The sequence below is a fragment of the Orycteropus afer genome, unplaced genomic scaffold (assembly GCF_000298275.1).
Source record: "Orycteropus afer afer isolate SDZICR_OR568_19922 unplaced genomic scaffold, OryAfe1.0 scaffold00127, whole genome shotgun sequence".
Lineage (NCBI taxonomy): Eukaryota > Metazoa > Chordata > Mammalia > Tubulidentata > Orycteropodidae > Orycteropus > Orycteropus afer.
In genome coordinates this window covers 6,468,600-6,481,956 of record NW_006921714.1, presented here as the reverse complement: position 1 = coordinate 6,481,956, position 13,357 = coordinate 6,468,600, and the positions used below count along the sequence as shown (strand labels likewise).

The window sequence follows — 13,357 nt, the reverse complement described above, 5'->3', positions numbered from 1 at the left end:
CTTTTGTGACTGACTTATTTCACTCAGCATAATGTCCTCCAAGTTCATCCACGTTATGCGGTGTTTTGCAGATTCTACATTATTCTTTAGTGTTAGGCTTTTTAAATTTTAATGTTATTTCCTTAAGGTTTTAATTTGTATTGGTTGGGCAATCCTACTTCCGTAGTGATACTGCCTTGGAAACCCAAGGAGGGGTCGCTATGAGTTGGGGCCGACTCGACGGCAAACAACAACAATGACTAATCAAGGTCCCAGAGTGGTACAAATGGTTTGCTATTGACCACTAATGGAAAGATAGGTGGTTTGAACCCACACAGCAGCACCATGGAAGAAAGGCCTGGCAGTCTGCTTCTGTAGAGATGACTGCTAGGAAAGCCCTGTGCGGCTCAACTTAGTAGCTCACAGGGTGGCCATGAGTCAGAATTAACCTGACGGTAGTGGGTTTGGTTTTTGGTTTTGGTGACTAATGATACTGTGCATCTTTTCACCAGCTTATTTATCATTCATATTATCTTGTTTGGTCAAGTGTCTGTTCATTTCTTTTGCCCATTTGTAATTGGGTTGTTTTCTTGTTACTGGTTTTGAGTTATTAGTTATTCTGCATGTTGTTGTCAATTGACGGCAAGTTGATTCCAACTCATGGTGACCCCATGTGTGTCACAGTCGTACTGCCCCGCGGGGTTTTCAAGGCTGTGACCTTTCAGCAGATCCCAGACTCACCTTCTCAGGTGCCTCTGCATAGGTTTGTGCCACCTGTGACTCCAGCTGCTTTATCAGTAAGTGATTCACAGCTTTTTCCTCCACGTCTGTGACTTGTCTTTTAATTTTCCTAATAATCTTTCATAGAGACTGTTCCTTATTTTGATGAAGTTGAAATTACCAGTGTTTCTTCTGTGGGTTTTGCTTTCAGTGTCTTATCTAACAACACTTTAACCTAGAGTTGTAAAGATTTTTTTCCTAGTCCCCCCCCCCGCCCCCGTAGTTTTAGGTTCTGTTTGATCCTTGATGAGTTTTTTGTCAGTGGTGAAAAGTAGATTGAAGGTTTTTTTTTTTCCTTTTGCATGTGGATATTTCTTCATTATTCTAGCACCGTTTTGTTGAGAAAGCATCCTTTCTCTGCTGAATTGCCATGACATCTTTATTAAAAAAAATCAGTAGCTATATATGTGTGAGCGTATTTGTGTAATCTCTGGTCTTTTGATCTACTTGTCTGTCCTTACACCAGTACTCCACTCTCTTGATTATAGTGTCGTAATTTTCAGTGTGCAGGTTTTGCACATCTTTTTGTTAGATTTATCTAAAATATTTAGTATTTTGGGAGCTCTGGTAGCATAGTGCTTAAGGCACTTGACTGCTAACCAGGAGGCTGGCGGTTCAAACCCACCAGCCACTCCTCGGAAGGAAGGTTGGGCAATCTACTTCCGTAGTGATATTGCCTCGGAAACCCAAGGAGGGGTCACTATGAGTCGGGGCCAACTCGACGGCATGTAACAGCAACATAACAATTTCATATTTTTGATGCTGTTGTACATGGTAATTTAAAATTTTCTATTTTTGATTGTTCCTAGTAAATAGAAATATGAGGGATTTTTATATATTGATCTTGCATCCTGCAGCTAACTTAGTTCTATAGTTTTTTGAATATTTTTGTCAGAGTAAAACGGGCTGCTTTGTGGAAACAAATGAAAGAGTTTTATTGAGGACAAAAATACATTCTGGACTGGGAAACATAGGGTACAAAATGAAAGTACCAAGTGTTCGAGCATCCCGAGGGAGAGGTGAGCTTTTCATGTAGGAGAGTGGGGAAGGGATTATGTGACCACAGTCATTTTTGGAGTTGAGGTGTAGCTAGAAGGATGGCACTCTTGTCATGCAGTGGTTAAGGCATTCGGCTGCTAACTAACAGCTCAGCAGTTCAGCCTACCAGCTGCTCCGTAGGAGAAAGACGAGGCAGTCTGCTTCCGTAAAGATTTACAGCCTTGGAAACCTTATGTTGCAGTTCTGTTCTGTCCTGTAGGGCTGCTGAGTTGAAATCAACTTGATGGCAATGGGCTTAGTTTGGTTTTTGGTTTATAGGCATAAAACAACAGTGAGTGAAAATTCTACAAGGTTAGCTTATTGATTTTCTTGGAGCCAACCTAGCAAACAATTTTCTGGAATAACTACATACACATCCTTTCTGGGACCTGATGCACATTCTGCCATGACCATCTCAACAAACATTTTCCTGACGAAAACTTCTTCACGAATCTTCTATTGTATGCTGAGGTTGGTTGGAGTTCTGTAAGTAGAAGTTAAAGGTCATTAAGGCACTAACTCACAGGCTTTATTCTTAGGAAGGCAGAAAGGACAACTTTGGACAAGTACAATCCAATAATGGAGTTTTGATTTAGACCTGGGATTGTTGTTGTTATGTGCCGTCGAGTCGGCCCCAACTCATAGCGACCCCTCCTTGGGTTTCCGAGGCAGTATCACTACGGAAGTAGATCGCCCAACCTTCCTTCCAAGAAGTGGCTGGTGGGTTTGAACTGCCAGCCTTCTGGTTAGCAGTCAAGTGCCTTAGGCACTACGCTACCAGAGCTCCTTTTTCCCCATCTTCTTGCACTGGTTAAAACTTTGCGTACGATTTTGAATAGAAGTGGTGGAGTGGGTGTTGTTGCCTTGTTCTTCCTGATCTTTAGAGGGAAAACTTTCAGTCTCTCACCTTTAAGTATGATAGGTTTTTCATAAATGTTCTTTATTAGGTTGAGAAAGTTTTCTTGTATTTCCAGTTTGCTGAGAGTTTATTTTAATTTTTTAAAAATCAAAAATGGATGTTGGAGTTCTTTCAAATGTTTTTTCTGCATCTGCTGAGATAAGTGGTTTTTCTTCTTAGTTTGTTGATGTGGTTAGTTACATTTGCTTTTCAAATATGAAATTAAACATGCATACCTGGGCCACAGTATAGTGTTCTCTTTATATATTGTTGGGTACAGTGTGCTAAAATTTTGTTGAGGGTTTTTACATTTGTGTTCACGGGATATTGGTTTGTAGTTTTCCTGGGTCTTTGGTTTTGGAATCAGGTAATACCGGCCTCAGACTGACTCGGGAAGTATTTTCCCTTTTCTGGAAGAGCTTGTCTAGAGTTGCTGTTTCTTTTTCCGTAAATGTTTTAATTCAAATTCAGCTAGGCCTGCACTTTTCTTTGGAGGAAGGTTTAACTACAAATTAAATTTTTTTAGTATGTCAGAGATATTCAGGTTATTTATTTTTTCTTCAGTGCTCATTGTCTGCTTACAGTCCTCTCAGTTTGTTTCATTTATTTTGAAGCTCTGTTATTAGGTGCATAAACATTTAAGATTGTTTATATCATCTGGATGAATTGACTTCTTTTCATTATCAAAGGGTACTCCTTATCCCTGACAGTATTTTTTGTTCTGAAATCTAATTGGAATTATTAATGTAGCCTTTTTGGCTTTATTTTGATTAATATCAGCATCTAGTGTGTCTTTTTCCATACTCTTTTGACATATTTGTGTTTTTACATTTAAAGTGAGCTTCTTACAGGTAGTTTACAACTGGATTTTGCTGTTTACGCTTACATTTGACTGCTAACCAGAAGGCTGGTGGTTCAAACCCACCAGCCACTCCTCGGGAGGAAGGCTGGGCAATCTGTTTCCATAGTGATACCACCTGGGAAACCCAAGGAGGGGTCAATATGAGTCAGATCTGACTTGATGGCAGTGAGTTTGGTTTTTGTTTGTTTGTTTGTTTCTTAGAATCTCTGCTTTTTAATTGGGATGATTGTTGGTAATTATTGGGTTTAAATCTGTTATCTTGTTATTTGCTTTCTGTTTGTTCCATTTATTCTTTGTACCTGTTTCCCTTTCTCTGTCTTCTTTTGGATTGAGTTTTTTTCTTTTTTTTTTAGTGATACTATTATTTTCTCTCTTTTATCGTCTTACCAGCTATACGTCTTTGTTGTGTCCTTTCATTGGTTGCTTTGGGGTCCGTAGTATATGCCTCTTTCATTTGCCATAGTCTACTTTCATGTAATACTGTGCTGTGGTGGTTAGGTGCCATTGAGTTGATTTTGGCTTACAGCAATCAGTACAGCAGTAGAACTGCCCCATAGGGTTTCCTTGGATGGTTTCTATATGGAAGCAGACCACCAGGGCATTTTCCTGAGTCAGTGCTAGGTGAGTTCAGAACTCCAACCTTTCTGTTAATGCTTAACCAATTAGCAGCACCAGGCCTTCATGTTATACTGCTTCATGTAAAATATAAGCATCTTACAAGGATTTACTTTCATTTCTCTGCTCCTTGGCCTTTGTGCTTTTAATGTATATTTTTATGTGGGGTGGTGGTGGTGGTAGGTGCTGTAGAGTCATTTCTAACTCAGCAACCCCATGAGACAAAGTTAGAACTGCCCCCGAGGGTTTTCTTGGCCCAAGTCTTTACAGAAGCAGTCTGCCAGGTCTTTGTCTTATGGCGCCACTGGGTGGGTTTGAACCCATTTTTTCATTACCCCAAGCCCTTAACCGTTGCACCACCAGGGCTCCTTTTTATGTCTGTTGTGGTGGTGGTGGTATGTGCCGTCGAGTCGGACCCTACTCATAGCGACCCCTCCTTGAGTTGCCAAGGCAGTATCACTACAGAAGTAGATTTTTATGTCTGTTAGAAAGCCCAAAATGCATAAAAATTTCTCTTTTTTTGCTTCTTATTTTTAAAAGAAGATTAAATAATAAGAAAGTCTTTTATATTTACTCCTGTAGTTACCTATTTCATCCTATTACTTCTTGGAATTCTGATTAGAGATTGAATCGAATTCTGATTAAATTTGTTAAACTTTCTCACTCTTACATATCTTAACCTCATTTGCAGGTTTACTGTTTCTGTTTACATTTGGATAATTTCTTGATATTATGGTTCACTACTAGACTCGACGGCACATAACAATAACAACAACAACAACAACTAATTTTCTTTAGCCATTGTAATCTACTGATTAGTAAAACTGATTCATTTAATTTTTTCAGCTTTTTTATTTTTTTAAGACCTTCCGTTTTGTGGATTTTCAAATCCGTTTGGTCATTCTTTATTGGTTTCTGTCCCTGACAAATGTTTTCAAATTTGTTTTTGTGTTTTTAATTGTAAATGGCTAGTTTTTAATCATCAGTGGCTTTATGTTTTTAATTGTAGATGACTAGTTTGTATTCTAGATCTGATTATTCCAGTATCAGAAGTCTTTATGCATCTATTTTTGCTCTTTTTCTTTTCGTTCTTGCTTACCATACTGTTTCCTTGTGCAGTTATACCCATTTCATTGTCGGCATGGTTGGGAAGACCAGGTTGTTAAGTGAAAATTGGCATTAATGAGAAAATGGAGGATGACCACATAAGATCACAAACTGGAGGCGGCTTACAGCATTACACAAGTCTCAGATTGTGTCATCACTTAACTGCCAGACCACTGCGAACGTGGCTCTGCCAAGTTAACACAGACCCTTAACCATCACAGGCAGCGTTACTCTTGCCTCGCCCCTCAGCGTTTGTTACTGCCAAACGTACTTTATTAATGTGCAGAATAGTCGGATCGTGGATTTTTTATTATTGTCGTAAATGTAGAATGTCAGATAACAAGGTAGTTGATAATTAAGGAGTAGGTGTAGTTACTTTTTACTGAGGACTGCTCATATACTTCTCAAAATTATTTGTGAGAATTCTTTGAGGCTTATGACAAGGTTTCTCTGGAGAACGTTTATTTGCTTTCTGGGGAATTACTGCTTTGGAACTACCTTCAATTCTTAGTTTGAAGTGTTTGGTTTGGTTGGTGGTTTTGCCCACCTAGATGATGTGAATTTGGGCTCCATGTGTTTACATTCAAAAGCCAAAGTGAAAATTTCAAACAAAGTAGTGCTATTTTTAAATCTTCTGAAAATCTAAGGAAATTTCCTTTCACTCTCTTCTTCCTCATTGAAAAAAGAGTTTTATTCTCTCCTCCTGCCTTTCAAAGGTCCCAGAGCGCTGCGGAAGAAAGGCCTGGTGATCTGTTTCCATAAGGGTTATAACCAGGAAAACGAGGGAGCAGTTCTGCTCTGTAACCATGAATTGAAATAAATGATCACAATTGAGTGGCAATGTTGGGTTTAGCTTTTAATTTCCCAACTTTTGTGTGGTTTGTCAATATTCTCAACATAGTTCTATAAAGCAACAGATGAGTAATACATAATTACAACCTGAATTTTTCATTTCGTGTCTTGGAAAGATATTGTACAGATTCCCACCCCACCCCCAAATATGTTGTTACTCCTTAAGAACAAGAAAAACAGAAATACATGATAAACTTTCCTTTGTGGTTTCATTGCTTGGGAATTTGTCTTTAGCTCATCATTGGTGATCTCAGACCTCTATTCCAGTCTGTGAGGCTATACATGGGTTGGCCAGACTTTTTCCCCAGCCTCCTTATTACAGTTCCAGTGCTATAGGGGAATCTGTAGAGTGAAGGAGGTCTGGGTTAGCTTTTCAGGGTCTCTAATTCTGTGCAAAAGACAGAGCCTTTGGCAAAAGTATGTGCATCTGTTGATTCACTTTTTTTTCCCCCCAAACATCTAAGGAAGTGGAAAAACCCTTGCCTTTGCCATTCCGATGCTTCATGCAGTGCTGCAGTGGCAAAAGAGGAAGCCTACCCCAGCTGCTGGAGATAGTGGAGTGTCCCCTGGAGAGGCAGAGACTGGATCGCCAAGCAAGGCTGGAACAGAGTCTGGAACATTGCCTGAGGAGCCTGGAATCGAGAGTGAAGCAGTGTCCAGTGAGGCTGGAGTGCTACCCCGCAAGGCCAGAGCCAAGACCGGAGCTGCTGTCTCAGACCAGGTGCTGCTCTTCTGTGATAATGATGCTGGTGAAGGACCTTCTTCCCTGGTCAAGGAGAAGTTTGTGTCTGAACAGGATGAGGGTGAAGAGGAAAAGCTCAGTGAAGAGCAGACTGGACAGTTAAAACAAGAGTTGAGTGCTGGGCTGACCACCTGTAAAGAGCCTCCAAAGAGCCCTCTCCTGGGCCTGGTTCTGACCCCTACTCGAGAGCTGGCCATCCAGGTCAAACAGCACATCGATGCTGTGGCCAGGTTTACAGGTGAGATGTAGTTCTATTTGATACATGTTTGCTGAGAGCATCCTAGATGCTGGGGTAGCACAGATTAATGAACTGTGACTCCTGTCCTCTAGGGGACTCTTTCTCTGCTAGAGAATAAGTCCTAGAAAAGATTATTTGAGTGACTGTTTTCTCAGTTTTCCAAAGAAAGGTCACTAGTGCTGTTTTAGATGGATGGAACATTGATTTATTGTATATGTTGGATGCTTTGGGCAGGTGTTAGCAAATTGCCTGTTATTGTAAATAAAGTTTTACATTTGTTTATGTATTTTCTATGGCTGCTTTTGCACTACAAAATCTGAGTAGTTAGTAGTTCTAACAGAGACATCTGGCCTGCAAAGCCAAAAATGTTTGCTGTTTGTCCCTTTAAGAAAAATTTCGGAGTTCCTGCCTTGCAGCAAAGGAGCTCTGGTGGTGTAGTGTTTAAGGCATTTGACTGCTAACCAGAAGGTTGGTGGTTCAAACCCACTAGCCACTCCATGGAAGGAAGACTGCGTAATCTACTTTTGCAAAGATTTACCACCTTGGAAACCCAAAATGGGTTGCTGTGAGTCGAAATTGACTCGATGGCATTGAGTTTAAGGAGCTCTGGTGATGTGTAGTGCCTCAGGCATTTGACTGCTAACCAGAAGGTTGGCAGTTCAAACCCCAGCCTCTCTGCAGAAGGAAGAGTGGGCAATCTGCTTCCATAAAGATTGACTTGGAAACCTAATGGGGATTGCTGTGAGTTGGAATCTACTCGATGGCAGTGAGCCTTAGAGCATTACAACTTAATTCTCTCAGGGAATCTCTTTTGCAAGGTCTGCGTAGTGGGAATTTTGTTTTTATGAGAGAAACGGTTTATTGAGCTCTTAGCACGTGCAAGACACTTTACTGTGTGTCGGTGTTTTCCCTGTGTGATCCGACATGAAACTTCCCACACTGGACACCATGAGAGAGGAGAACAGAGCACAAAAGTAGGTTTGACTGATTCTGGTTCTGGGGAACGGGAGGGGCTTTCTGGGTGTGTCACAGAGCTCCAGTGGTGTGTCACAGCATCACCCCCAGCATTGTGGTGCACCACCGCTCAGTTTTTCCAGGGCATTGGAGGCAGTCATATGTGAGTTCAGCTCCAGACCTGTTCTGGTCAGAGGGCAGAAGTAAAAAGAAATGAAGTTGGGGAAGTAGGCAGGTTCGCCTAGAAGACTCGGTCAGCCCTCTGGGAGTGGCACCAGTCAGAGCCAGCTGGCTTTTCACCCACCTGGACAGGGCGCTGTGCTGGTGACTGCCTCTATCTGGGGCACTTGGGTCAGCCGTATAAGAAAATAAGCAGCAGAGAACTCGGTGGTACCTGGCTGCCATTGCAGGCCATTCTGACGGGGCCACAATAGATGGGCCCTGGTAGAATTGGAGAAAAATATGGAACAGAACTTCAAACTCCTGAACAAACAGACAAAAACCAGACCTTCTAGACTGGTTGGGACTGGAGAACTCCCTGAGACTACTGCCCTGAGATGTGCTTTAAACCTTGAACTGAGCTAATCCTGAGGTTATCTTGTAGCTGAACAACAACTTGGCCCCAAAATAACGAATATCATGCCAGTACTGTGCTCCTTTTTTAAAATCACCTATATGAGACTGTGGTAGTCAAATTTGTATGTCAACTTGGGTGGACCTAGTTGAGTGGCTGGGCAGCTGGTGGTAGTTATTCCCCATGATGAGACTGGCAGTCAACTCCGTGGTGGAATCTACCACAAGCAGCTGAGTAGCTGCCTTTGGGGTGTGCTCTGCTTCCTCTATATAAGGAGAAGCCTTGGGGATAGTCTCCAGTTTATGGCATGCTTGGACCCTGCATGTAGTCATGTCATTGTTCAGCAGCCTGCCATGCTCTGCTGACCTTGGGACTTCCAATGGACTTGAATCAATGGCCTGCCATGTGGTTTGGTAACATCGGAACTGTGCCGTTTTATTTGCTGACCTTGGGCTTGTTAGCCTCAGCAGCCAGTAGCTGCCTGAGTGAAGAGATGCCTCTAGCTTCGGTGGGCCAGGAGCAAGAGGCAAAGCTGAAGCCCAAGGTTGAGTGACTTTCACCCAGCCCCTAGAGCCTGGCACTTTGAACTCAGACTTCTAGCCTCCTGAATTGTAAGAGAATAAACTCCTGTTTGTTAAGGCCATCCCATTTGTGGTATATTCTTGTCATAGCGGCCGGCACTAGTCAGAACAGAGACCAAATGGTTAACAGTTACTTTAAAACAAAGATAAGAATATAAGGGGACAGGGAAACTAAATTAGTGGAAGCAGAACAACCAGAATGGAAACAAGAGCGTTCATGCATTGTGATGAATGTGACTAGTGTCAGTGAGAACAGTTTATGTAGAAACTGTTGAACGAGAACCTAAATTACTGTGTAAACCTTCACTGAAAGCACAATAAAATAGCATCGAAAAAAATAAAAGCAACAGCCAGACTAACATTGCCCTTTTTCTTTTGTTCCATAGGGATTAAAACTGCTATTTTGGTTGGTGGAATGTCTACACAAAAACAGCAAAGGATGCTGAACCGCCAGCCGGAGATTGTGATTGCTACTCCAGGCCGGCTGTGGGAGCTGGTTAAGGAAAAGCACCCTCATCTGAGTAACCTTCGGCAGCTCAGGTGAGAGGGCTGAAGTGGGCCTGAGGTGATGTAGTGTGTGTAGTGTGTGCAGCACCTTCTTGCTGTCACAGAGTATCATGGTGGGCTACCAGCAGACCTTGCCCTCCAGGAAACAAAGCATGCATGAGATGAGAGACATTAATTGAAGCCCTGGTGGGGTGTGTGGGGGCGTTCAGAAGCTGAGTGGGGTGGGTAGGAGCAGGGTGTGCTGTCAAAGTCTCCTCACTGCTGCTAAACTGATGATGTGGATGGGTCTGGATTTACAGGTGCCTGGTAGTGGATGAAGCTGACCGGATGGTTGAGAAAGGCCACTTTGCTGAGCTCTCCCAACTATTGGAGATGCTTAGTGACTCTCAGTACAACCCAAAGAGACAGACGCTTGTTTTTTCTGCCACACTGACGCTGGTACATCAAGCTCCTGCTCGAATCCTTCATAAGAAGCACACCAAGAAAATAGACAAAACTGCCAAACTTGACCTCCTCATGCAGAAAATTGGTATGAGGGGCAAGCCCAAGGTCATCGACCTCACAAGGAAAGAGGCTACAGTGGAGACGCTGACCGAGACCAAGATCCATTGTGAGACTGATGAGAAAGACCTATACTTGTACTACTTCCTGATGCAATATCCAGGTCGCACTTTAGTGTTTGCCAACAGCATTTCCTGCATCAAACGCCTCTCGGGGCTCCTCAAAGTCCTGGATATCATGCCACTGACCCTGCATGCCTGCATGCATCAGAAGCAGAGGCTCAGAAACCTGGAGCAGTTTGCCTACGTGAAAGAGTAAGTCAGGCTCCTAGCTACTGGGTCACGGGGACCAGGATGGTGGGGAGACAGTGGGAGGTTGCTTTTCAGCATGAGGGCCTGTTAGTAGAAGGTAGCCTTCTCTTGCACAGCATTAGACAGGTTCACTGTCATTTTGCATTTGGTTGCTGGTAATAGCAGCAGAAACTTTCATGATGAGTACTACCAACACCAGCTGCCATTGAGTTGACTGACACATGGTGACCTCTTGTGTCACAGTAGAACTGTACTCCATGGGGTTTTCAGTGGCTAATGTTTTGAAAGTCAGTCATCAGGTCTTTCTTCAGAGGTGCCTCTGGGTGGTCTTGAACCACCAACCTCTCAGTGAGCAGTCAAGTGTGTTAACTGTTTGCACAATAGTCCCTATTACTACTGAACAATTGAAACAAAGTCAAGCCTATTTTGGCACTTAAGCTACATCATCATGTTCAGTCACTTCCCACATCCTTGAGAAGAAGCAGAATAGGCTAATAGTTGATATCACAGATGCTGGGACTAGACTGCCTGAATTCAAATCCTGACTTTATCTCTTCCTAACTGGTCAGGTTACTTAACCTCTCTGTGCTTCATTTTTCTCATCTATAAAATTGGGGTAATAATAGAAGGTATCTTGATTATTTAATCCTCTTACGAGGATGAAATTGTGAATTCATGTATAGAAGTATTTTAGAACAATGCTTGGGACATAGTGTGTGGTCCATAAATATTAGCTTTGATAACTACTATTTTTACTGCTACCATTTATAATGGTTATTGTCATTGTTCTCATTTTAGAGATAAAGAAAGTGAGGTCTAGAGAAGCAAATCAGCTTGCCCAGGACTTTTCAGCGTGGAAGTGTGAACCTGGCCAGTCAGACTCTAGGACCCAGGGTCTCTGTCACCTCAGGGAGGAGGGTCCAGTGTCAAGATAAGGGCCTAGGAGTTAAGGCAGACTGTAAATTGGCCTTTGCTCACCGTATTTTGTCAGGTCATAGGGTGGTTTATTTGTGTGTATGTCATGCCATTGCTTTCTTGCCTGCATGGTTTCTGACCAGATATCAGAGCTTAGTCTTACTGGTTGCCCATGAATGAAAAGTAGATAACTTTTCATTTTTCCCATGCTGCCTTCAGGATTCTTTTTTTTTTTCCTCCTGTCATTGGTTTTAGTAAGTTTGATTATGCTATATCTCAGTGTTTTTCTTTTGGGGTCAATCCTGTTTGGGTTTTGTTGAACTTTTGAAATGCATATGTTCTTGTCTTTCATTGTATTAGGGAAGTTCTCATCCAACAGATCTTTGACCATATTCTCTGTGGTTTCACATGTCTTTTCCTGTTCTGGAATGCTGACCCCATGTAAGTTATTCCTCTTGATGGTGTCTGACATAAATCTTAGGTTTTCTTAATTTTTAAAAAAGACTTCTTCTGATTATTCCTTTAACAAAGTAGTATTGAAAGATTTGTCTTCAGTGTCACTAATTCCGTCTTCCATTGCATTGATTCTATTCCGTGCCCTTTAATGTGTTACCTGTTTCTGAAATCTTAGTATTAATATCCTGGATTTCTGTTTGCTATTTTTGTATGCTTTCTAATTTTTCATTTATTTTGTCAGTTCTTGTATTTTCCTAAATTCTTAAAGAGTTTTGTCTGTGTTTTCCTTGATTTTGTCAGTGTTTTCCTTGATCTGTCTCTCAATCCATCGTTGTTGTTGTTATGTACCGTTGAGTCGGACCCAACTCATAGCAACCCTTCCTTAGGTTTCCAAGGTGGTATCACTATGGAAGTAGATTGCCCAACCTTCCTTCCAAGGAGTGGCTGGTGGGTTTGAACTGCCAGCCTTCTGGTTAGCAGTCAAGTGCCTTCGGTACTATGCTACCAGAGCTCCCTCAATCCATTGAAAGTATCTAAATATAATTCTTTTGAATTCCTTGTCAGGTAGTTCCAATGCCATCTCTTCCTCAGGAAGGTTTTCTGGCTCTGTATTCTGGTCCCTTGGTTGTATTCTTTTTTATCTTGTTCTTTTTGTAAAGTGAGATTGTTAGTTGTCTCTGGGACATTGTGATGTTATTGTATTACACTTAATTAGTGATTGTATATTGGTGTGATTTGCCTAGGTGTTTTGTTTTGTTGCCTTATTTTGTTCTCATATATTCAAGTGAGTTGGGCTGGTGTGCTACTCTGTTTGCTAGTTTGGCAGTGCTTAGACACTCACCACCTGTCTCCTGGTGGGTATGATAGAGGGTGAGAATGTATTCATAGATCTTTGTTCATGTAGAGCAGTTGAGGGTGGGCTGGGCTGGTGTTAGCTACCGTCTGTTGTTGATCAGCTGATGCAGAAGCTGGTGGTGGCCCTTGCTCAGTGGGTGGTACTGCAGGAGGTGCATATGTGATTGGGTTGTGTGGGCACAGTTGCTTTCTGGTCATCAGCCACCGATGTGGTTGCTCATGGAGTCCTTGGTGAGAGGAGCCAGTTATCAGGTTGCTGCCTGTTTCAGAACTCGTCTTGCAAATATTCAAAATGGCTGTGTCCTTAGGCCAGCCAGCAGTCCATAGCTCTGTTTGTCTTCTTATTCACCGTTTTCATTCAGTTTCTTTTACTAGTCAGTATTTAATCCACTTTTTTTATCCTTCTCTTTGAAACTCAGGGTTCCAGGATTATCTTCTGTCTGTTTCAATTGGTTTCTCATGTTTCGGTATAGAGTCTGTGTAGCTTGTCTCCCTATTCTGCCACCTTGCTGAAGTCCCTCGTTTCTAGAGCAAGTATCTGGGTACCTCTCTTTCAGTGTTGGTAGGCACTGTGTGTGGTTCCTGAGATTAG

At 42.1% G+C, this 13,357-nt stretch overlaps 1 protein-coding gene across 1 annotated transcript in view; it reads left to right on the top strand.

Annotated features, from left to right (window-relative positions):
* Nucleotides 1-13,357, top strand: part of DDX24 (DEAD-box helicase 24) — a 27,315-nt gene that overhangs the window by 5,513 nt on the left and 8,445 nt on the right. The window contains exons 2-4 of the mRNA XM_007944542.2: nucleotides 6,596-7,111; nucleotides 9,607-9,760; nucleotides 10,027-10,542. Coding sequence (XP_007942733.1) covers nucleotides 6,596-7,111; nucleotides 9,607-9,760; nucleotides 10,027-10,542 — 1,186 coding nt within the window. The remainder of the gene's footprint in view (nucleotides 1-6,595; nucleotides 7,112-9,606; nucleotides 9,761-10,026; nucleotides 10,543-13,357) is intronic.